Source organism: Ischnura elegans, chromosome 2 (genome assembly GCF_921293095.1).
Source record: "Ischnura elegans chromosome 2, ioIscEleg1.1, whole genome shotgun sequence".
NCBI classification, from domain to species: domain Eukaryota; kingdom Metazoa; phylum Arthropoda; class Insecta; order Odonata; family Coenagrionidae; genus Ischnura; species Ischnura elegans.
In genome coordinates, this window is record NC_060247.1 from 108,918,572 (window position 1) to 108,933,523 (window position 14,952).

At 35.5% G+C, this 14,952-nt stretch overlaps 1 protein-coding gene across 1 annotated transcript; it reads left to right on the plus strand.

The window, feature by feature from the left end:
- Nucleotides 1-204: 204 nt before the first annotated feature.
- On the plus strand, nt 205-14,424 carry LOC124154331 (pyridoxal phosphate homeostasis protein). Its single transcript, XM_046528002.1, has 7 exons — nt 205-432; nt 842-985; nt 1,074-1,284; nt 6,348-6,490; nt 9,060-9,158; nt 13,378-13,603; nt 14,171-14,424. The coding sequence occupies exons 1-6, from the start codon at nt 340-342 to the stop codon at nt 13,504-13,506; spliced, it is 819 nt and encodes a 272-aa protein (XP_046383958.1). The 5' UTR covers nt 205-339; the 3' UTR covers nt 13,507-13,603; nt 14,171-14,424.
- Nucleotides 14,425-14,952: the final 528 nt, after the last annotated feature.

The window sequence follows — 14,952 nt, forward strand, 5'->3', positions numbered from 1 at the left end:
GTTAAATGGCTGCTTTTAAGGTGGCGCAATAATTGATGATTTTCTCTAGTATTTTGAAATAAATATTTTATTAATCGAGAGATTTTCATCCTTTAAAACATATGGTTGCCCTGAGAAATAAATCATAAGAAGTTCCGTTAGACTTACTTTTATATTAAATAGTAAACTGCCGTCTCCTCGAAATAACCTATCTCAAGGTTAATTATTTTTTTTATTGTGTTATTATGTTTACACTCTGATCAGGCCACTGTTTGATGCATCCGCGGAGGTAAATCATTTTCTGCCCTAAAATATTATCGATTAGCTACGACCTAGGAATAACATATCGTATGACACTGAATGATTCGGAGAGCCATGTCGGAGGCAGAAGTGGCGAAGTGCTTGCGGTCTGTTTTTGAAAGAATTCAAAATGCATGTACAAATAGGCCACAGGTACGTTGCATATTCGTAAAAATTATGTTAGGAAATCATTTTATGTCAGATTTTTTGTTATTTACTGTTTTCGGTGTTGAGTAGCCCTACTAGGAAGTATTTGAGATATCGCTTAGCGGATGACGTTACGATTTGGACATGTTTCGTCTCTCATAGCTCTTTTATTGCTGTCGAAGAATTTTAAAATGATTTTTATATGCCAGGAAAGTAGCTTATAAAAATGTATTTCACGTTTTGAAGTTATTTTACGGTGCTGTTCATGGAATCTTATATAAGTCCTTATCAATTTTCGTCTTTAACTCCTTTTTGGAAACAGCCTTGTGCTTTCTACGTATTATAATATTATTAAATTATTTCATAGTCATTCCTAAAATTTATCTGTTAATCCACATGATTGGTACTCTCTTAGGAACTCAGCAATTTTGAGCCTCGCCTTGTAGCAGTGAGTAAAACTAAACCAAAGGAACTTATCATAGCTGCTTACGACGCTGGACAGCGCAGCTTCGGTGAAAATTATGTTCAAGAGTTGGTGGAGAAAGCAAATGACCCAGAAGTGAGAAGTGTGCCTATATATCTTCATCAAGTACTTGAGTATAATATAAAAACAACTATACATTTTTAAATTTTCTTTCATGGTTTAGATTCTCGAGAAATGTCAAGAAATCCGATGGCATTTCATCGGGCATTTGCAGCGAAATAAAGTGAATAAAATAGTTGATATTCCTGGGCTCTTTGTGGTTGAAACTGTCGACTCAGCGAAGTTGGCGAGTGCGATTAATGACCAGTTTGAGAAACGTGGGCACAGGGGCCTTCTCAATGTAATGGTCCAGGTTAATACCAGCGGCGAAGAAGGTGAGACCATTTGTTGCTTATTCTGAGAAAGATATGTCTATTCATTTCATTAGTCAATCGGCTAATGTTTTCATCTCGCGAGCGCCATTTCGTATTATTTTTATCACACAGGTTGCTTGACTTAATCATATTTTGGTACTGTGAAATTCTCTTCAGCGTCTCCTTCGATCAAGAGTAGTATTATGTGTTGCTTAACAATTGAGGAATAAATTTGAGGTAGGACAGTTGTATTATTTGTATATTTTGTTGCTCATGTATCTCACTCCTCATTTAAATTGAAGTAAAAGGCACTGTCAGATATCGCCCTAGAAGTGTTCACAGAATTTTCTTTTTTAATTACACATTAGAGTACTTTGTCCTGTTAAGCTACAGGAAAACTTTTCTTGTTGGCGTGGATTATGTGGAACAATGTGAATAGTTCTTTTTGGCTAAATTACTTACATAATAGTCTTTGCTGGGATACACTTTTATCAAAATCAATAATTATGGTAGATTCAGCTTCACAACTGGGTTTACCTCCACTTATGAGAATTACTATTCTGGAATCCATTTTTAGCTTTTTCTCTGCACTTGGACAGACAACATTTTTTTCTTATCTCCAGAACTTAAAGTTACATTGATGTCTATTCACCTAACAGTGCACAGTGTCTTTTTCCCATGCCAAAGATGGCTCTTGTGCGTAATGTGAGGAAATAGTTATTGTTTGCTTTAAAAGAAAAAAGTTGTGCTTATCTAGTTCACTTGTGTTTCTTGATCATTCTCATTTAAGTTTTCCATTATTCCCACAACTTTCCACTGATTACATAAAAGGTAGAGTGAGAATCCATAATTATTGAGTTGTATCCTACTGGTTAGGAAATGTACGTCATCTAATAATTTGTCATTTGAATTAGTACACTTAATGTGCACTCTGATACCTCCTTAAGCCTGAATCATACAGTCGTTAGGTTTTTGTCCTTGTTTGAGTTTTTTCTATAGAGAAGCTGTGGCCATGATAATATTTAGGAACTGAAAATTATGGCTTGAGATATCATTATACACTTTTTTAATCATGCAGCAATTTTTACACTCTGTTTTTCCATCATTGTCACTGTCCCTTCAATATGTGGGCCTCTCATTCCATTGAAACCAAATATGTGTTACAATTACTCATTATAATGTTTGTGCTCTGATTGGTTTGGTGGTATGATGATGTTTTCAGGCACAGAAAAAGGGATATGCTCAGATATGGAAAATTCAATGGGAATTCCTATTGCTGACCAAGCTCACTAACATCCCTGGAAAAGCTCATCTCAAGTGGTCATTTTTAAAAGAGCCCACAAAAGGGATGGAAAGAATACTAGCGTGATTCATTCAATATCTTATTCAGGCCTGTTTACATAGCACATTAACTCGTACAAGTTAATGTATTATGTAAATATCTTTGCATGAATAATTTTTATGGACTGGAATGGAACATGTAGGAATGCATGAACCAAATTAGAGCAGGTTCTATTTTCTGTACATGCATTTGTACAAGTTTCATGGTTACTTGGTGCATTTTCACGTTCATTCACGTGTTCAGACATTTACAATTTTGTTAGACATAAACTCGTATGTGTGTTAATGCAGTATGTAAACAGGCCTTGCTTTAACTTTCAACTCATATTCTTGGCATAACCTCCTACACCATCATATGTAAGACTCTTTCCTTTGCACAACTTTCTGTTGATGTCACTCTTCTGTGAAACATTCATGGACATGGTGATACCGCCATGATGGTACCACATTGTCTAAGTCAGTGGTACCATATTGTCTAAGTCTACGTGAGTGATCACACGATGCTTAAATATCACCTCCTAATCATTCATGCAAGAGACTAACATTATATGGGGGCCATCAACACTCTTAAGGCCCATGCAAAAAAATCCTAAACATGGATATGGTCATTCATTTAGAAAAGGTTATCCTTTCTTCATTTGGAAAATCCCATAATCTCTCTTATTTGGCTTTTGTCCAAGACTGCGATCTCTAGTTGAATTCCTTCTTGCCTCTGATTTTGGTTGGATTATTTTGAACTGTATTTTGGACCAGATTTTTAACCCATTTTAGAGTTTTTTTGGGTCCATTTCAGTCTTGAATAAAATAGTTATACCCAAATTTAGATACATTATAAAATTCCACGTAGAGTTTACTATTATGTCTAATGCTCTAATAATGTTGCCATCATGGTACTCTGGTTGCTGAGCAATGGCATTCAGCCTTGCTCGCCAGTATCCACAGATTTTTATGTCCCAAAGTGATGAAACGGAGGAAGTTACCCTCATCTTTCTTCTTTAATTTTATTTCCGGTTTCGGCTGTTACACCATTATCAAATACCAAATTTCTTCTTTAAATTCACACTCCATTCTATATATCATCCTTATACAGTAAGTCTTTAGTTACAAACATCCCACTTCGGAATTTTCAAAGATACGTTCATTTATTGTACGAAAAGTTTAATTGGCGCTTTTGGAGAGGATGGATGCGGCTGGTGGTGCAGTGTGGAGGAACTTGCACTTTGGGGCTTAGCGCCTAATGTATGCATGGCGAATATATACAGCACACTCCCGATTATCCGGGCTAATGATGGGCAGAGGCGACACGAATAACACAAACTTTCACTTTAATGTCTTGCATTGTTCATAAGTTACGTAAAGCAAACAATATATTATTATTTATGCAGCTATTCTGTTATTTTAAAGAGCTTTCTACGCCAGGTAACGATCTTTTTAGCGGCGATAACATGGTTGCACTCGTATTATTACGCCTTCATATAAGACCTGGTTTCGAAAACTATGCATCCGTGGCTGTGTGACGTCGGAACTTACACTTTCAAACATCACGCCATGTAGTTGCGTCTCGCACGAGTTGTCTGGGTTGAAACTGCTGCAGGATGTGTAACCGTGATCACGGAGCGCGGTCCCGCCCTGCGAGGGTTGGAAAACAGGAACACGGTGCTCCCGTGAATGCAGCTAGATTGCAATCGCTTCCGTTTTATGAAGGGGATTCTTGCAGTAATAATAAGCCCGGTGTATCCTAGCATTAATGCAGTAATTCTGATTTACCGACCAATTTTATTTTTTTTATAAAGATCACGGAAAATATTGAGCGAGAGTGAAAATCATGCCCGGATAATCTGCAACACAGATATACCGCAGCCGGATAATCGGTAATCTGCTGTGTAATGATATTGTATAATTATATGGAGCATGCCTTCGAAAATGTTGCTTTATAAACAGCATCACTGAGTAAGACTAATGAAGTATTGGGAAAGTGATGGCCGATAGAGAATTGTGCTAGATCGGTTTGTGATCATCCTGAGTTAATGCTGAATTGTTATGCAGTGTTGCATGCTGCAGGGTAACTACACTTTTTGATGCCTTGCTTGGGATTTTCAACTGATGAACAAGGTCCTGGAAAGCATCTTATTTGTATGTCGAGGGCTTACTGTATTCTAACATTTTTCTCCACTGGCCTACAGAATTTCATTCATATAAACAACTACCTTGAGTGGTGTCTCCGTACCTTTTTCGTGTGGTTTGTTTTCCTTTTTGTTTAAGGTTACTGGTAAAAATGGAAATCCATTGATTTCTGTTGGTACCGTAGACTAAAGATGAGCATCGCATGAAACCGAGTCACCCATAAAATGAGTCCTCCTCTTCCTTTTATTCCTTACTCCCCACCTCCTTCCTCCTCTCTTACTTGATGTACGGTTGTATGCTGTGTGATGCACTTGGAGATTTGGCTCGATTTTTCATGATCAACTGCTGGTCAGTGGCGGATCTGAAGGTGGCCGAGGGAGCTATAGCCCTCCCTCCCAATAGGTCGAAACACACGCTGGATAAAATCAAAATTTGTGGACGTTGCCACTTTGTGCAAAAGTGTTTCATTATATTTTCCGATATATTTACCTACTTTAACAAATTAAAATATGTACTAATCAGCTCTAAACTTAGGGCCTAGTTTGACATGCTTTTGGCATGTGGCATTCAGTATGTGTATTCAGTCGCAGATCCAGAGAGGGGCTATGGATACTCCTCTCTCTCTGGGGTATCCAATTTCACTCGATAGAATAGTAATTTGTTTGGACCCCCTTATCCCTATCCTGGATCCACCGCTGCTGTTGGTTCATAATAAATTCATGGGAAATAATGTTACTTGGAAATCTTGGCTTTTATTTATTGGGTCATTATATGTCAGTTCATCCAGCTATGACACATACCAACTAAGATTTGGATGAAAGTGGGCAATTTTCATCCTTCCTGATAGGAATTGAAAGCATGTAAAGTTTTTGAGATAATGGTGAAACTTAACTTGAATTGACATACTTTCTGTATTTTGATGTTTTATGCAAAGCAGCATCAAGTTATCTCCAACAATGATTGTTAGTGCTACAATTTCTCTAAAATATTCGGTTTTTATTTATTTTTCTTCTCATGATAAAAACAGAGCCTGCACATAAAAAAGTATTTTTAAAATTTTTTTGTTCTCATTATGTACTAAATTCATGCCATTTATATTTTGTTTAAACATTGAAAACAATTGTGTCACAAACATTTGATCACATTTGTGGTGAGACGCAACACCGACTGCCAGAGTTGTGAAAAGGAAATTTTTTGTGGTCTCGGTGATATGCACACTTCTTACTCTGTCTTGTAATCCAGGTTTCTATCTATCTTGCTAGAAAAAAATAACTGAATTTAATTCATAGTTCTGCTGTTCATCTTCAAGTACTCTGTTATTGTTTCACTGTGTACTGCTATGCACTGTACCAGAAAATCATACACAGCTTTTCACCACATTTGCTGACAGTTTATGGTTGTACATGGAGCGTTCGCAAAATTTACGTCATCTGTTTGTAGAAAGTGTTCCATAACACTCATTTTGAACTCAGAAATATTTGCCAGGGAACTTAGTGTGAAGTGGCTAATATGGTAGCAAATGATGTATGTTCTAGATTTTATTTTTGAATTTTGAAGCAGAGATTTTGTTGCACTCAATTGGATTTGGTTTTCCATAATTGTATATTTTATTATTTTAGAGAAAAGTGGCTGTCCACCAGATGAAGCTCCTGTCCTAGCAAAACACATTCTTGAAAAATGCAAAAATTTGAACTTCTTAGGGTTGATGACTATTGGTGTGTATGGATATGATCTTTCTTTGGGACCTAATCCAGATTTTCAGGTGAGATTTTTAAAATTTAATTACATTTTCTTAATAAGTAATCTACCATTTCATTTCCCTTTTTTCATAACCCAATGGTGGGAACTGTCATAATAATGGACCATTGAGAGTAGAAAGGCATTTTAGGAGATTTTGGCCCAAGCATAATTGAGAATCTGAAATTTAATTCCTTCTCTATCGCAGAGTACACCTATCAATGTGGTTTCGTGTTTCCTCCTACCTTGTTAATTGAAGTTTATCATAACTATGTAAGTGTGATTTTAAAGTAGAAAAAATGATTGATGATCAAGACCACATGTTGTTATCCACGCTTTACGTTCTGATTGAAAGTAATCAAGAAGAAAAGCATCACATTTTTGGGCTGTATATGATGTAAAAACTTGAGCCAAAGTATAAATCTGATAATTTTGATTTCAGTGAAAATAATTAGTTATGCCTTTACATCATGTGCATTTTATTCTAGTTGTTATGAAATCAAAATACATACATACATACCCCAGTCAGCACAAAAGATATTTTACCCCATTATTACCCAAATTTTACACGGGTAAAATTGTGGTAAAAGATGGGTAACCTGCATGGTAACGGGTAAAATATCTGTAAATTTAAGTGGTAAAATTCGGGTAATTCCATGGTAAAACACTGGTAAAATTCGTACTTTTTCCGGGTAAAACTTCCCGATGCAACATCAGAGCCATCTGTGGAGCTTCAAAGTAAACATGACGACACCCCCTCTATCGGTGCTATTGTGAACTAACAGTACCTAATTTCAATGCGCTATAGGCTTTCATATGCACGATAAATGAATGAAATCGACATTGATATAGAAAAACAACTGTTTATTGAATGACGAAAAGTAACTAAATATACAAACACGACATATATTAGGAATTAACCACTTGGTGAAAGAGAAATAATAACAAAAATGAAACCCACATTCATGAGGACATACGTACTCGAAGAAAGAGAGATGACTGAAATAAATAACAGTTATTTTTTAAGAGGAATTGCCAATTTGATTTCTTTTAAAATAGAAACAATGTTAAACTTGGAACTAATTTCCTTCCGTTAAGCACTTGGTGACAACAGCTTCCACACCGAACTCCTAATGGCATGCTTACGAGGAAACAATTCACCCAAATGAGTATCCTAAAAACTGCTTTTCCAAAGTTTTTACCCGAAATTTTCAATGAAATCACTGTAAATAAAGAGCTCTATACTTTAGCAGAGGTTGAGGGAACCAAATTTCAGTTGTATTGGTTATTTAAAAGTATATTGCCTCACCGTGGCGTCACAACAAAAAGTGATGCAACTCTCTGGTTAAATTTTCAACTGAATTATATTCAACTATTTTCAGCATTGTATCAGGCAACTTAGTTTAGTTTACTTCATGCTCCAGTAATAGATAGTAATTATAATTACCAGGCACGTTACTTCGGCACTTGTAGTCGCGCTCATGTTCCTTCTTCATTGTTTACTTGTTCACTCGTACGTTACAGTCCACTAGTCGCAAATCGCAGTTGAGGATCGAAAATAGCCAACTGTCAAGATTTGAACTCGACCTTTCATAAAATTTAAACGAAAATAATTATCCGATGAAAATTAGTACTCTCCTCTATTTATTTACGAAAATAATCAGGTAATTTTCAAGTAATTTAATTTTTGTTAATGACCATAGCCTTTCATCGATAGTGTGTAGGTATATACATAGTTTCACTTTTATAAAGTGAAACTATTTGCGAAAATAAATCGAAAATAGTTTGAAAAATATCACTACAGCGCCGCTGTGGTTATATTTAGCTTTACTTTTTTTCTTTAAACTTTTCTCAACCTCATACAAGGAAATAAATCACTCACTTTATATTTTTTACACTTCGCTGTTGGCAATTCTGCACGCGAGTAATAACGTGGTAAAGAAGGGGTAAAGCTTACCGTAGTAAATTTGCCCCAAATTACCAGATAATTTTCCGTCTAAATTATCTTTTGTGCTGACTGGGTACTGTTTTGAGATAAAAAGGTTATGGGAATGGAGGTGATTGTTTTCCCATTTGTACTAGATTTATGTTTCAAACTAAAAATCCATTGTTTTAGAATATTTTCTTTTGAGTAGACATTGATTTTGCTACTGTGAGCAAAATTGTCCACCCGAATGACCTCATATTATTTTCTTTGGAGGCATATATCAAATTATCACATTTTAAAGTGAACCAGCTATATTCCTGACAAAAAATAGGTTTCATAAAATTGATGCCGAAGCATTGCAAAGCAAAATACTAGGGGGACTGAAATCCAGGAATCAAATTATTTAAAGTGGTATTAGAACAAAATGAAAAATTTTCGTCAGGTTTAGTAAATTTTTGCTTGAATGATCAACACCTTTTAGATTCACAGCATGTAGATCATCGAAGGAACCCACCATTGATTCAGAATTTGTTATACATGAAATGGGTTGTACCCTGAAATTTCAGATTCAATGGCAAGCAGATACATTATTGCCATCGTTCTATTTTTGCTGCATATCCAAAAAAATTTTCCTCTGAGTTGATAGTTCGGTTTCTTTTTCTTACAGTGTCTCAGGAACTGCCGAGAAAAAGTGTGTCAGGAATTGGGCTTGACATCATCTCAAGTGGAACTCTCAATGGGGATGTCAAATGATTTTGAGCAAGCTGTAAGTACATATTAGAATTACTGGTAACAATCATTCATCTCTAGCTGGGCTTCACATTCCCCTTATAGTGTGGTGGAGTTAATGAGAATCTTCAAAGTTTAAACTGAAGACATGAGTGCAAGAACCAGATAATGTTTGCGGAAATCACATTTTCGCAAGAATAGGGAACATGCACAATTTTTTAAAACTACTCAAATATGAAGGTTCCTATCTCAAATACATATACTAGTTGAAAATTTTGTGGGTGAACAATATTTTTTTAGCTGAGATATGAGCCTTTTAAAAAATAACTCGACATCGGCTGCTTGAAAACATGACGTCATTTGAGTGTCCGCTCGTGACATCATGGCCCAGTATCCTCTGTTGACAGAGTGAGGAAGTGAATAGAAAATTGGTTGACATTAGAGCTGAAATGCAAAATTTGGTCAAATTAATTGCTGTTGTGTAGTCAGACTGCAGGGAAGGGGATTTTTTATGGAGATTTGGTAAGACTTATATGAAAATAAGTTGATTGCATTGACTTACGGACATAAATTGATTTGAAAGAAGAATTCTTGTGATCTACGTCACACAGTTATATCATATGATTAATGTGATTAGTGTTAGTAATAGTAATCAAGTGAGTAATAGTATTCATCAAAGCAGCGTGGATCTTCAAGAGAAAAGTGCGAAAACCATATAATCACATATACTGCCCCATTGCTCATGTGCCTCTATTTCCAAGCCGGGGAAGGTTTTTGCATGTTTCTCAGAGGACAAAAACAATGGGAGGAAGTGGTTGATGACCTACAGAATGGAGTTATATACTTTATCTACACTTATAAGTACACTTACACATCAGGGTTTTGGTAGTTTTATAGAATCGCCAGTTTTTTTAGATGGCCACCAAATTAGGATTTATGTATCACTTATTTCACTTTATGAACAATCCTAGAATATGTACTATGTAGTCTACCCATTGTAGGACTAGATATAAGGTTAACTCAACACTTCGCTATTGTGATGCCCATAAGGTTTGGTGCATATCAGCACAAAACCTAAAATTTCGACTTGTTTTTGGCTTGGGTTCCGGTTCAAAAAAAGGAACTTGATTAGATACATCGTGAAAAGCACTTGAAAATTATTTCTCTATCTATCTAGTACTTTTTTGATTACTTTTAATGATTATTTGGCTATCAACTCTGGCCTATTGGAGAAAACTATCTAAGTTTTACTTCGTAGGTTACTAAGTACATATTTATGTAAATACATAAGATAGATTTTCAGGTAGCTATGTATAAATTAAATCTCACTGGGCAGTAAACACATACTTAAAAACGTCTGTAATATAATTTTTTATTAATTGCATAATTATTTATCTGCTTGCTTTTATTCCACACTTCTTGTAGTGACAAAGCAATCACTTTTTTTCAGGAAATTAGCCTCCATAAGGGAGTCAACGTAAGGTAAACTGTCGGATTGTGCCTTCTTTAATCCCTCAAAAGTGAATTTGTCCCTGGAGGAATTACTACAGAGTTCAACGATGATTATTTACTTCGACATCTCTCAATTTAGGTGATATAATGCTGTAGCAGAGTTTATTGTGAACTGTGTAATGACATCAAACAATGACGCAAATGAGAAGGCATTTGAGGTCATTTGACTTCAAGCGATATTCCAGAACTTTTAGTTAGCATTTATTGACCTTTGTGGCATATTGAGAGATAATTGGCTAATACAGTGAGTCCTCGTTTAACGTCACTTACCGTTCCTGAAAAATGTGACGGTAAACGAAATGACGTTAATCGAAGCATAATATCCCATAAGAAACAATGTAAAAAGTAAATATCGGCTCCAATACCTCGCAATTCCTACGCGAAAAAAATGTTAGAGTATCATATCTCGGGCATTTTTTACGGTGGGAATGCCAAACTATCGCATAAATACGAGTTCCTGTCTTCATCGACGACAATAGCAGCAGTGACGTAAATCCTTCTCCATTTTTGTATCTTCCAGCATTTGCTTTTCGGCTTCGCTATGGTGGTCGCCTGGGCATCATCCAAGGCATCATCATCGCTGAAACATCGTCGCAGTTACAGGAACCAAAATTATTGTGAACTCGGCAAAAAAAGTGACGACAAAAACTCCGAGTTCTACACGGAAAAATGCCTTGAAATCACTTTTTAGGTTCCTGAAAACTATTACGTCAAGTAAAACCTTGCACACCTACGCAAGAATTCATTTTGCAGAAATTTTTGCTAAAACCGTAATCGCAATTGAGAATAATCACACTGTTTTACACTTTGCTTAGACTGACTGTATTACCGCCCACAAAACGAACAACCTGCAACGCCCGCCGCTTCGCCTTTTTTTTTTGCGCAAAATTTAAAAGACATGACGTTATCGCAAAGCATAGGTGCGATAAACGAATGACGGTCTCAAAATTTTCGTGACGTTATCGTGAAATGACGTTAAACGGGGTGACGTAGAACGGGGACTCACTGTATATTTGGACTTGTGAGAAAATTGTCAATTGAATGAAAATAAGGATAAGGATGAACAAATTTCATGCATGTTCCCCACTGGTTATTATCAGATTCTTGCACTCAGGTCTTCAACTGTATGAATATTTTGTTCTTTATGCGGCCTCATATATTATTCTTGTATGTATAATACTTTAGAATGCTTGCTAACATCCTAGAATTGATTTTAAACATTCATTTGTAGCACTGAAATTCTAAGATTTACATACTGCTGCCTCCCATTCTCCCTATCGCGAGCTACATGGTTCCTTCAGTTCTCCGATTTTCTTCTTCCTTGTGGCATTCCTAATCTTTCCAAAGTACTTATGTACATCTTGGTCTTCTAAGGGCAGCTTTTCCTTCAGTTTTTTCCACCATTATACATACATATTTGTCAGGTATACGCTGTGTCTAATGATGTGGTCATCCATCATCAGCACCAGGTCTGGAAGGCATCAAGTCTTTTCTGATCAACTTCAGTTCGGGTCAAACCCAACTGTCCGTTGGTGGAAATCCCCCTTTGCCCATGTTATTCTACTGACTATTTCTTTCTTGCTTCGTTTATTATTGGTTATTCAGCTATATAGGTGGAAAAACTCTTGCACCTCTTCAAGCTTTTGCTTTCTTAGTTTAATGTTTGTCCCAGCCTCCTCTCTTTTACTACATTTTACCGTAGTCTACTTTTTGTTGCTTTTCAGCTGACATCTGGCCATTGCCCTTTCCATATTTGTCTTCTTCAAATCATTTTGTCTCGACTATGACTGCTATAGCATCAGCAAATCACGGCATACTTATTCCTTTAAATTGGATATTGACAGCCAAAGCCTTCTCTTTAATGTTATTGATGGCTTTCCCGATTTTAATATTAAAAATTATGGGGAACAGTACACATCCTTGTCTCACTTGTTTTACTATTCTTGCTTCTTCAGTGTTACCAGTGCACCAATTTCTTTCAGAATTCTAAGCATTGAATTTCAATCAAAGACCTTTTCCAAGTTGACAAATGCTTCCACTTAGGTCTCTATGAAAGAATTCTGTTTGCTCTGGAGAAAAATTAGGTATCAATTATTTTGTTTTAACTATCCATTAAGTCCACAAGAGGAGATTGCTGTTTGCTGGCTTAATGGAAATAGCATTGAGCTTATGTTAAGAGATTCTTGGATTTAAATTTGAGTGAAGACTTGAGCCTTAAATAAAATATCTCTGTTGTTAAAAGTGATACAGGGAAAGAAACTGCCCCCTATCCCCTGCTTGGAATCTGGAGAATTTCTGTGTCAGAGAATTTGTGTACACTGAGTATTACCATAACTTTCCAATCGTAACCAATGTTCAGATTTAAAGCTCTGATTGAGTGAACCCTTTGGTGAAAATTGACGGTAAACAAGTCTTGTAATAAGTTAAGTCTCCAGGGCTTAATTTTCTGACTGGGTTTGCACATTCTAAATTATAGGAATATTATTTGTATAGTCAATTTCTAAGCCTGAAAAGTATAACCACGGCATGATTTCTGATATGTGTAACCTTAACTTGTAAGGGTTATGAATGTAAAAAAAATTCACTTACTCATTCTTAACTTTGTGGAATTCCATTATAAAGTTTCTTGGATTGTTTACTTTTACTTATACCACTACTACTTGAAGTGTCCAAGAAACCTGGTTATGAATATGATAACTTTTTTGAGATTTAATCATTCTATTTCATCTTTATATTTCTTTTAGATTGAAATGGGAAGTTCAAATGTCAGAGTTGGCAGTTTAATATTCGGTGATCGGACTCCAAAAGTTACTCAACAGGAGGAGGAACAGTTGACGCAGGCCGTGGGAGATGTCAAACTAGACAATAATTAGTTCTGGATTTGTATGGGTAATTTGTGGGGAACTTGTAGTGGGACTTCATCAGTTCTAGTTAAATATGAAAAAAACCCTGCCAAAGACCAGCAAAAAGGTGAGAATTTTAAAGGTGTGGTCTCATCATGTGTATGTTCACAGGGGACCTTTTAGAAGTGATATTAATTTTAAAATTTTAGGAAAAATGTTTCCACATGCCTCTGGAGTAAGTGGTGGGTAATTTAAATTTCTTGATTGGTAGCTTCTTGAAAAGGTGACAAATTATGTATGTGAATTATGTGAAGGTTTTACATTCATTTGTATAAAAGACAGCTTACAGGAGGCTCCAATTTCACCCTTACCAGTGAATTGTTCATGAGTATGTATGCCTATATGAATTTGCCTTTTAAATATGAGATAAATATGTATAGATGGTCCATTAGTGAAATTTATCCCAGAATAAATATTGCCAACTCACCAATGCAAATGAAGAGCATATAGTCTTGGTAGTGTATGGCAAGAACAACGGAATTAAATGGTTAAGTGTTTTTTGTATGGTAGTGTTTTATTGACTGAAGTTTTTAGGGCTCGACTGCAGATAATTAGCAAAGTTTACCAAGTTGATATATTAAGAATAAACACTTGTTTTGCCTGGTAATAGATTTCTGCTTTTCATTTATTCTAGGGATCTTCTAGAACTGTAGCTGAAAAATATTGTTGTTCCTGTGAATAATTCCAGTTACGTTATACCTCTGATTGTTCTATTATTAGGTAAATACAAGATGCATTGGGAACTTAAATGAAAACAAGTGTGACCAATTGTAACATTCGACATTTTGTATGTGAGGATACTTAAAATGATTCTCAGCTCCATTTTGTTATGTTAATTGCCAATATATATATTATTTTATTAATAAATGTTTCAATCTGTGCTCCTTACATTTTTTATGTCATTTAGCTTAATCAGAGCACATATCTTTTAAATTTCTATTGAATACACATGTTAAAAATGTTAAATAAAATATGTCAACTCTCATTTCTGAGGGACTAAGTAATATTTACCTTGTTGAAAAATTATCGAATATTGATTAGACATTATAGCACCTTTGATTTTCCATGGTTGAATTTAAATGAGACATGGGAAAAGTGCTTAACCCATTAGTGCATAGCGTCCGATATATCGGATGCGTGTATTTAATTTTTTTTTCTGGACTCCAGTTGACATACACTACATTATAATACTACATTAAGTTCAAATGAATGTCTGTCTTCACCGCTCCGCTAATATTTTAGTTGCCTTCTTGAATTTATCGGCTTGAGAAGCATTTATGTGAGACATGGCATTGAAAAAATTTTCAGTCACTTACACGGGGCAAGTAAATTATTTTTTATAGAAGTATTTTGCTCAATATGTTGATAACTTTGACCTTATTTTTGTTCTAACGGTTGATGTTTTTATTTCCTATT

What these genes read in the sequence shown, in the direction of transcription:
- LOC124154331 (XM_046528002.1), top strand. Translation starts at nt 340, where the DNA reads ATGATTCGGAGAGCCATGTCGGAGGCAGAAGTGGCGAAGTGCTTGCGG. An exon ending in TAATACCAGCGGCGAAGAAG is followed by an intron (nt 1,285 to 6,347) that starts GTGAGACCATTT and finishes TTATTATTTTAG; the next exon opens with AGAAAAGTGGCTGTCCACCA. An exon ending in CAAATGATTTTGAGCAAGCT is followed by an intron (nt 9,159 to 13,377) that starts GTAAGTACATAT and finishes TATTTCTTTTAG; the next exon opens with ATTGAAATGGGAAGTTCAAA.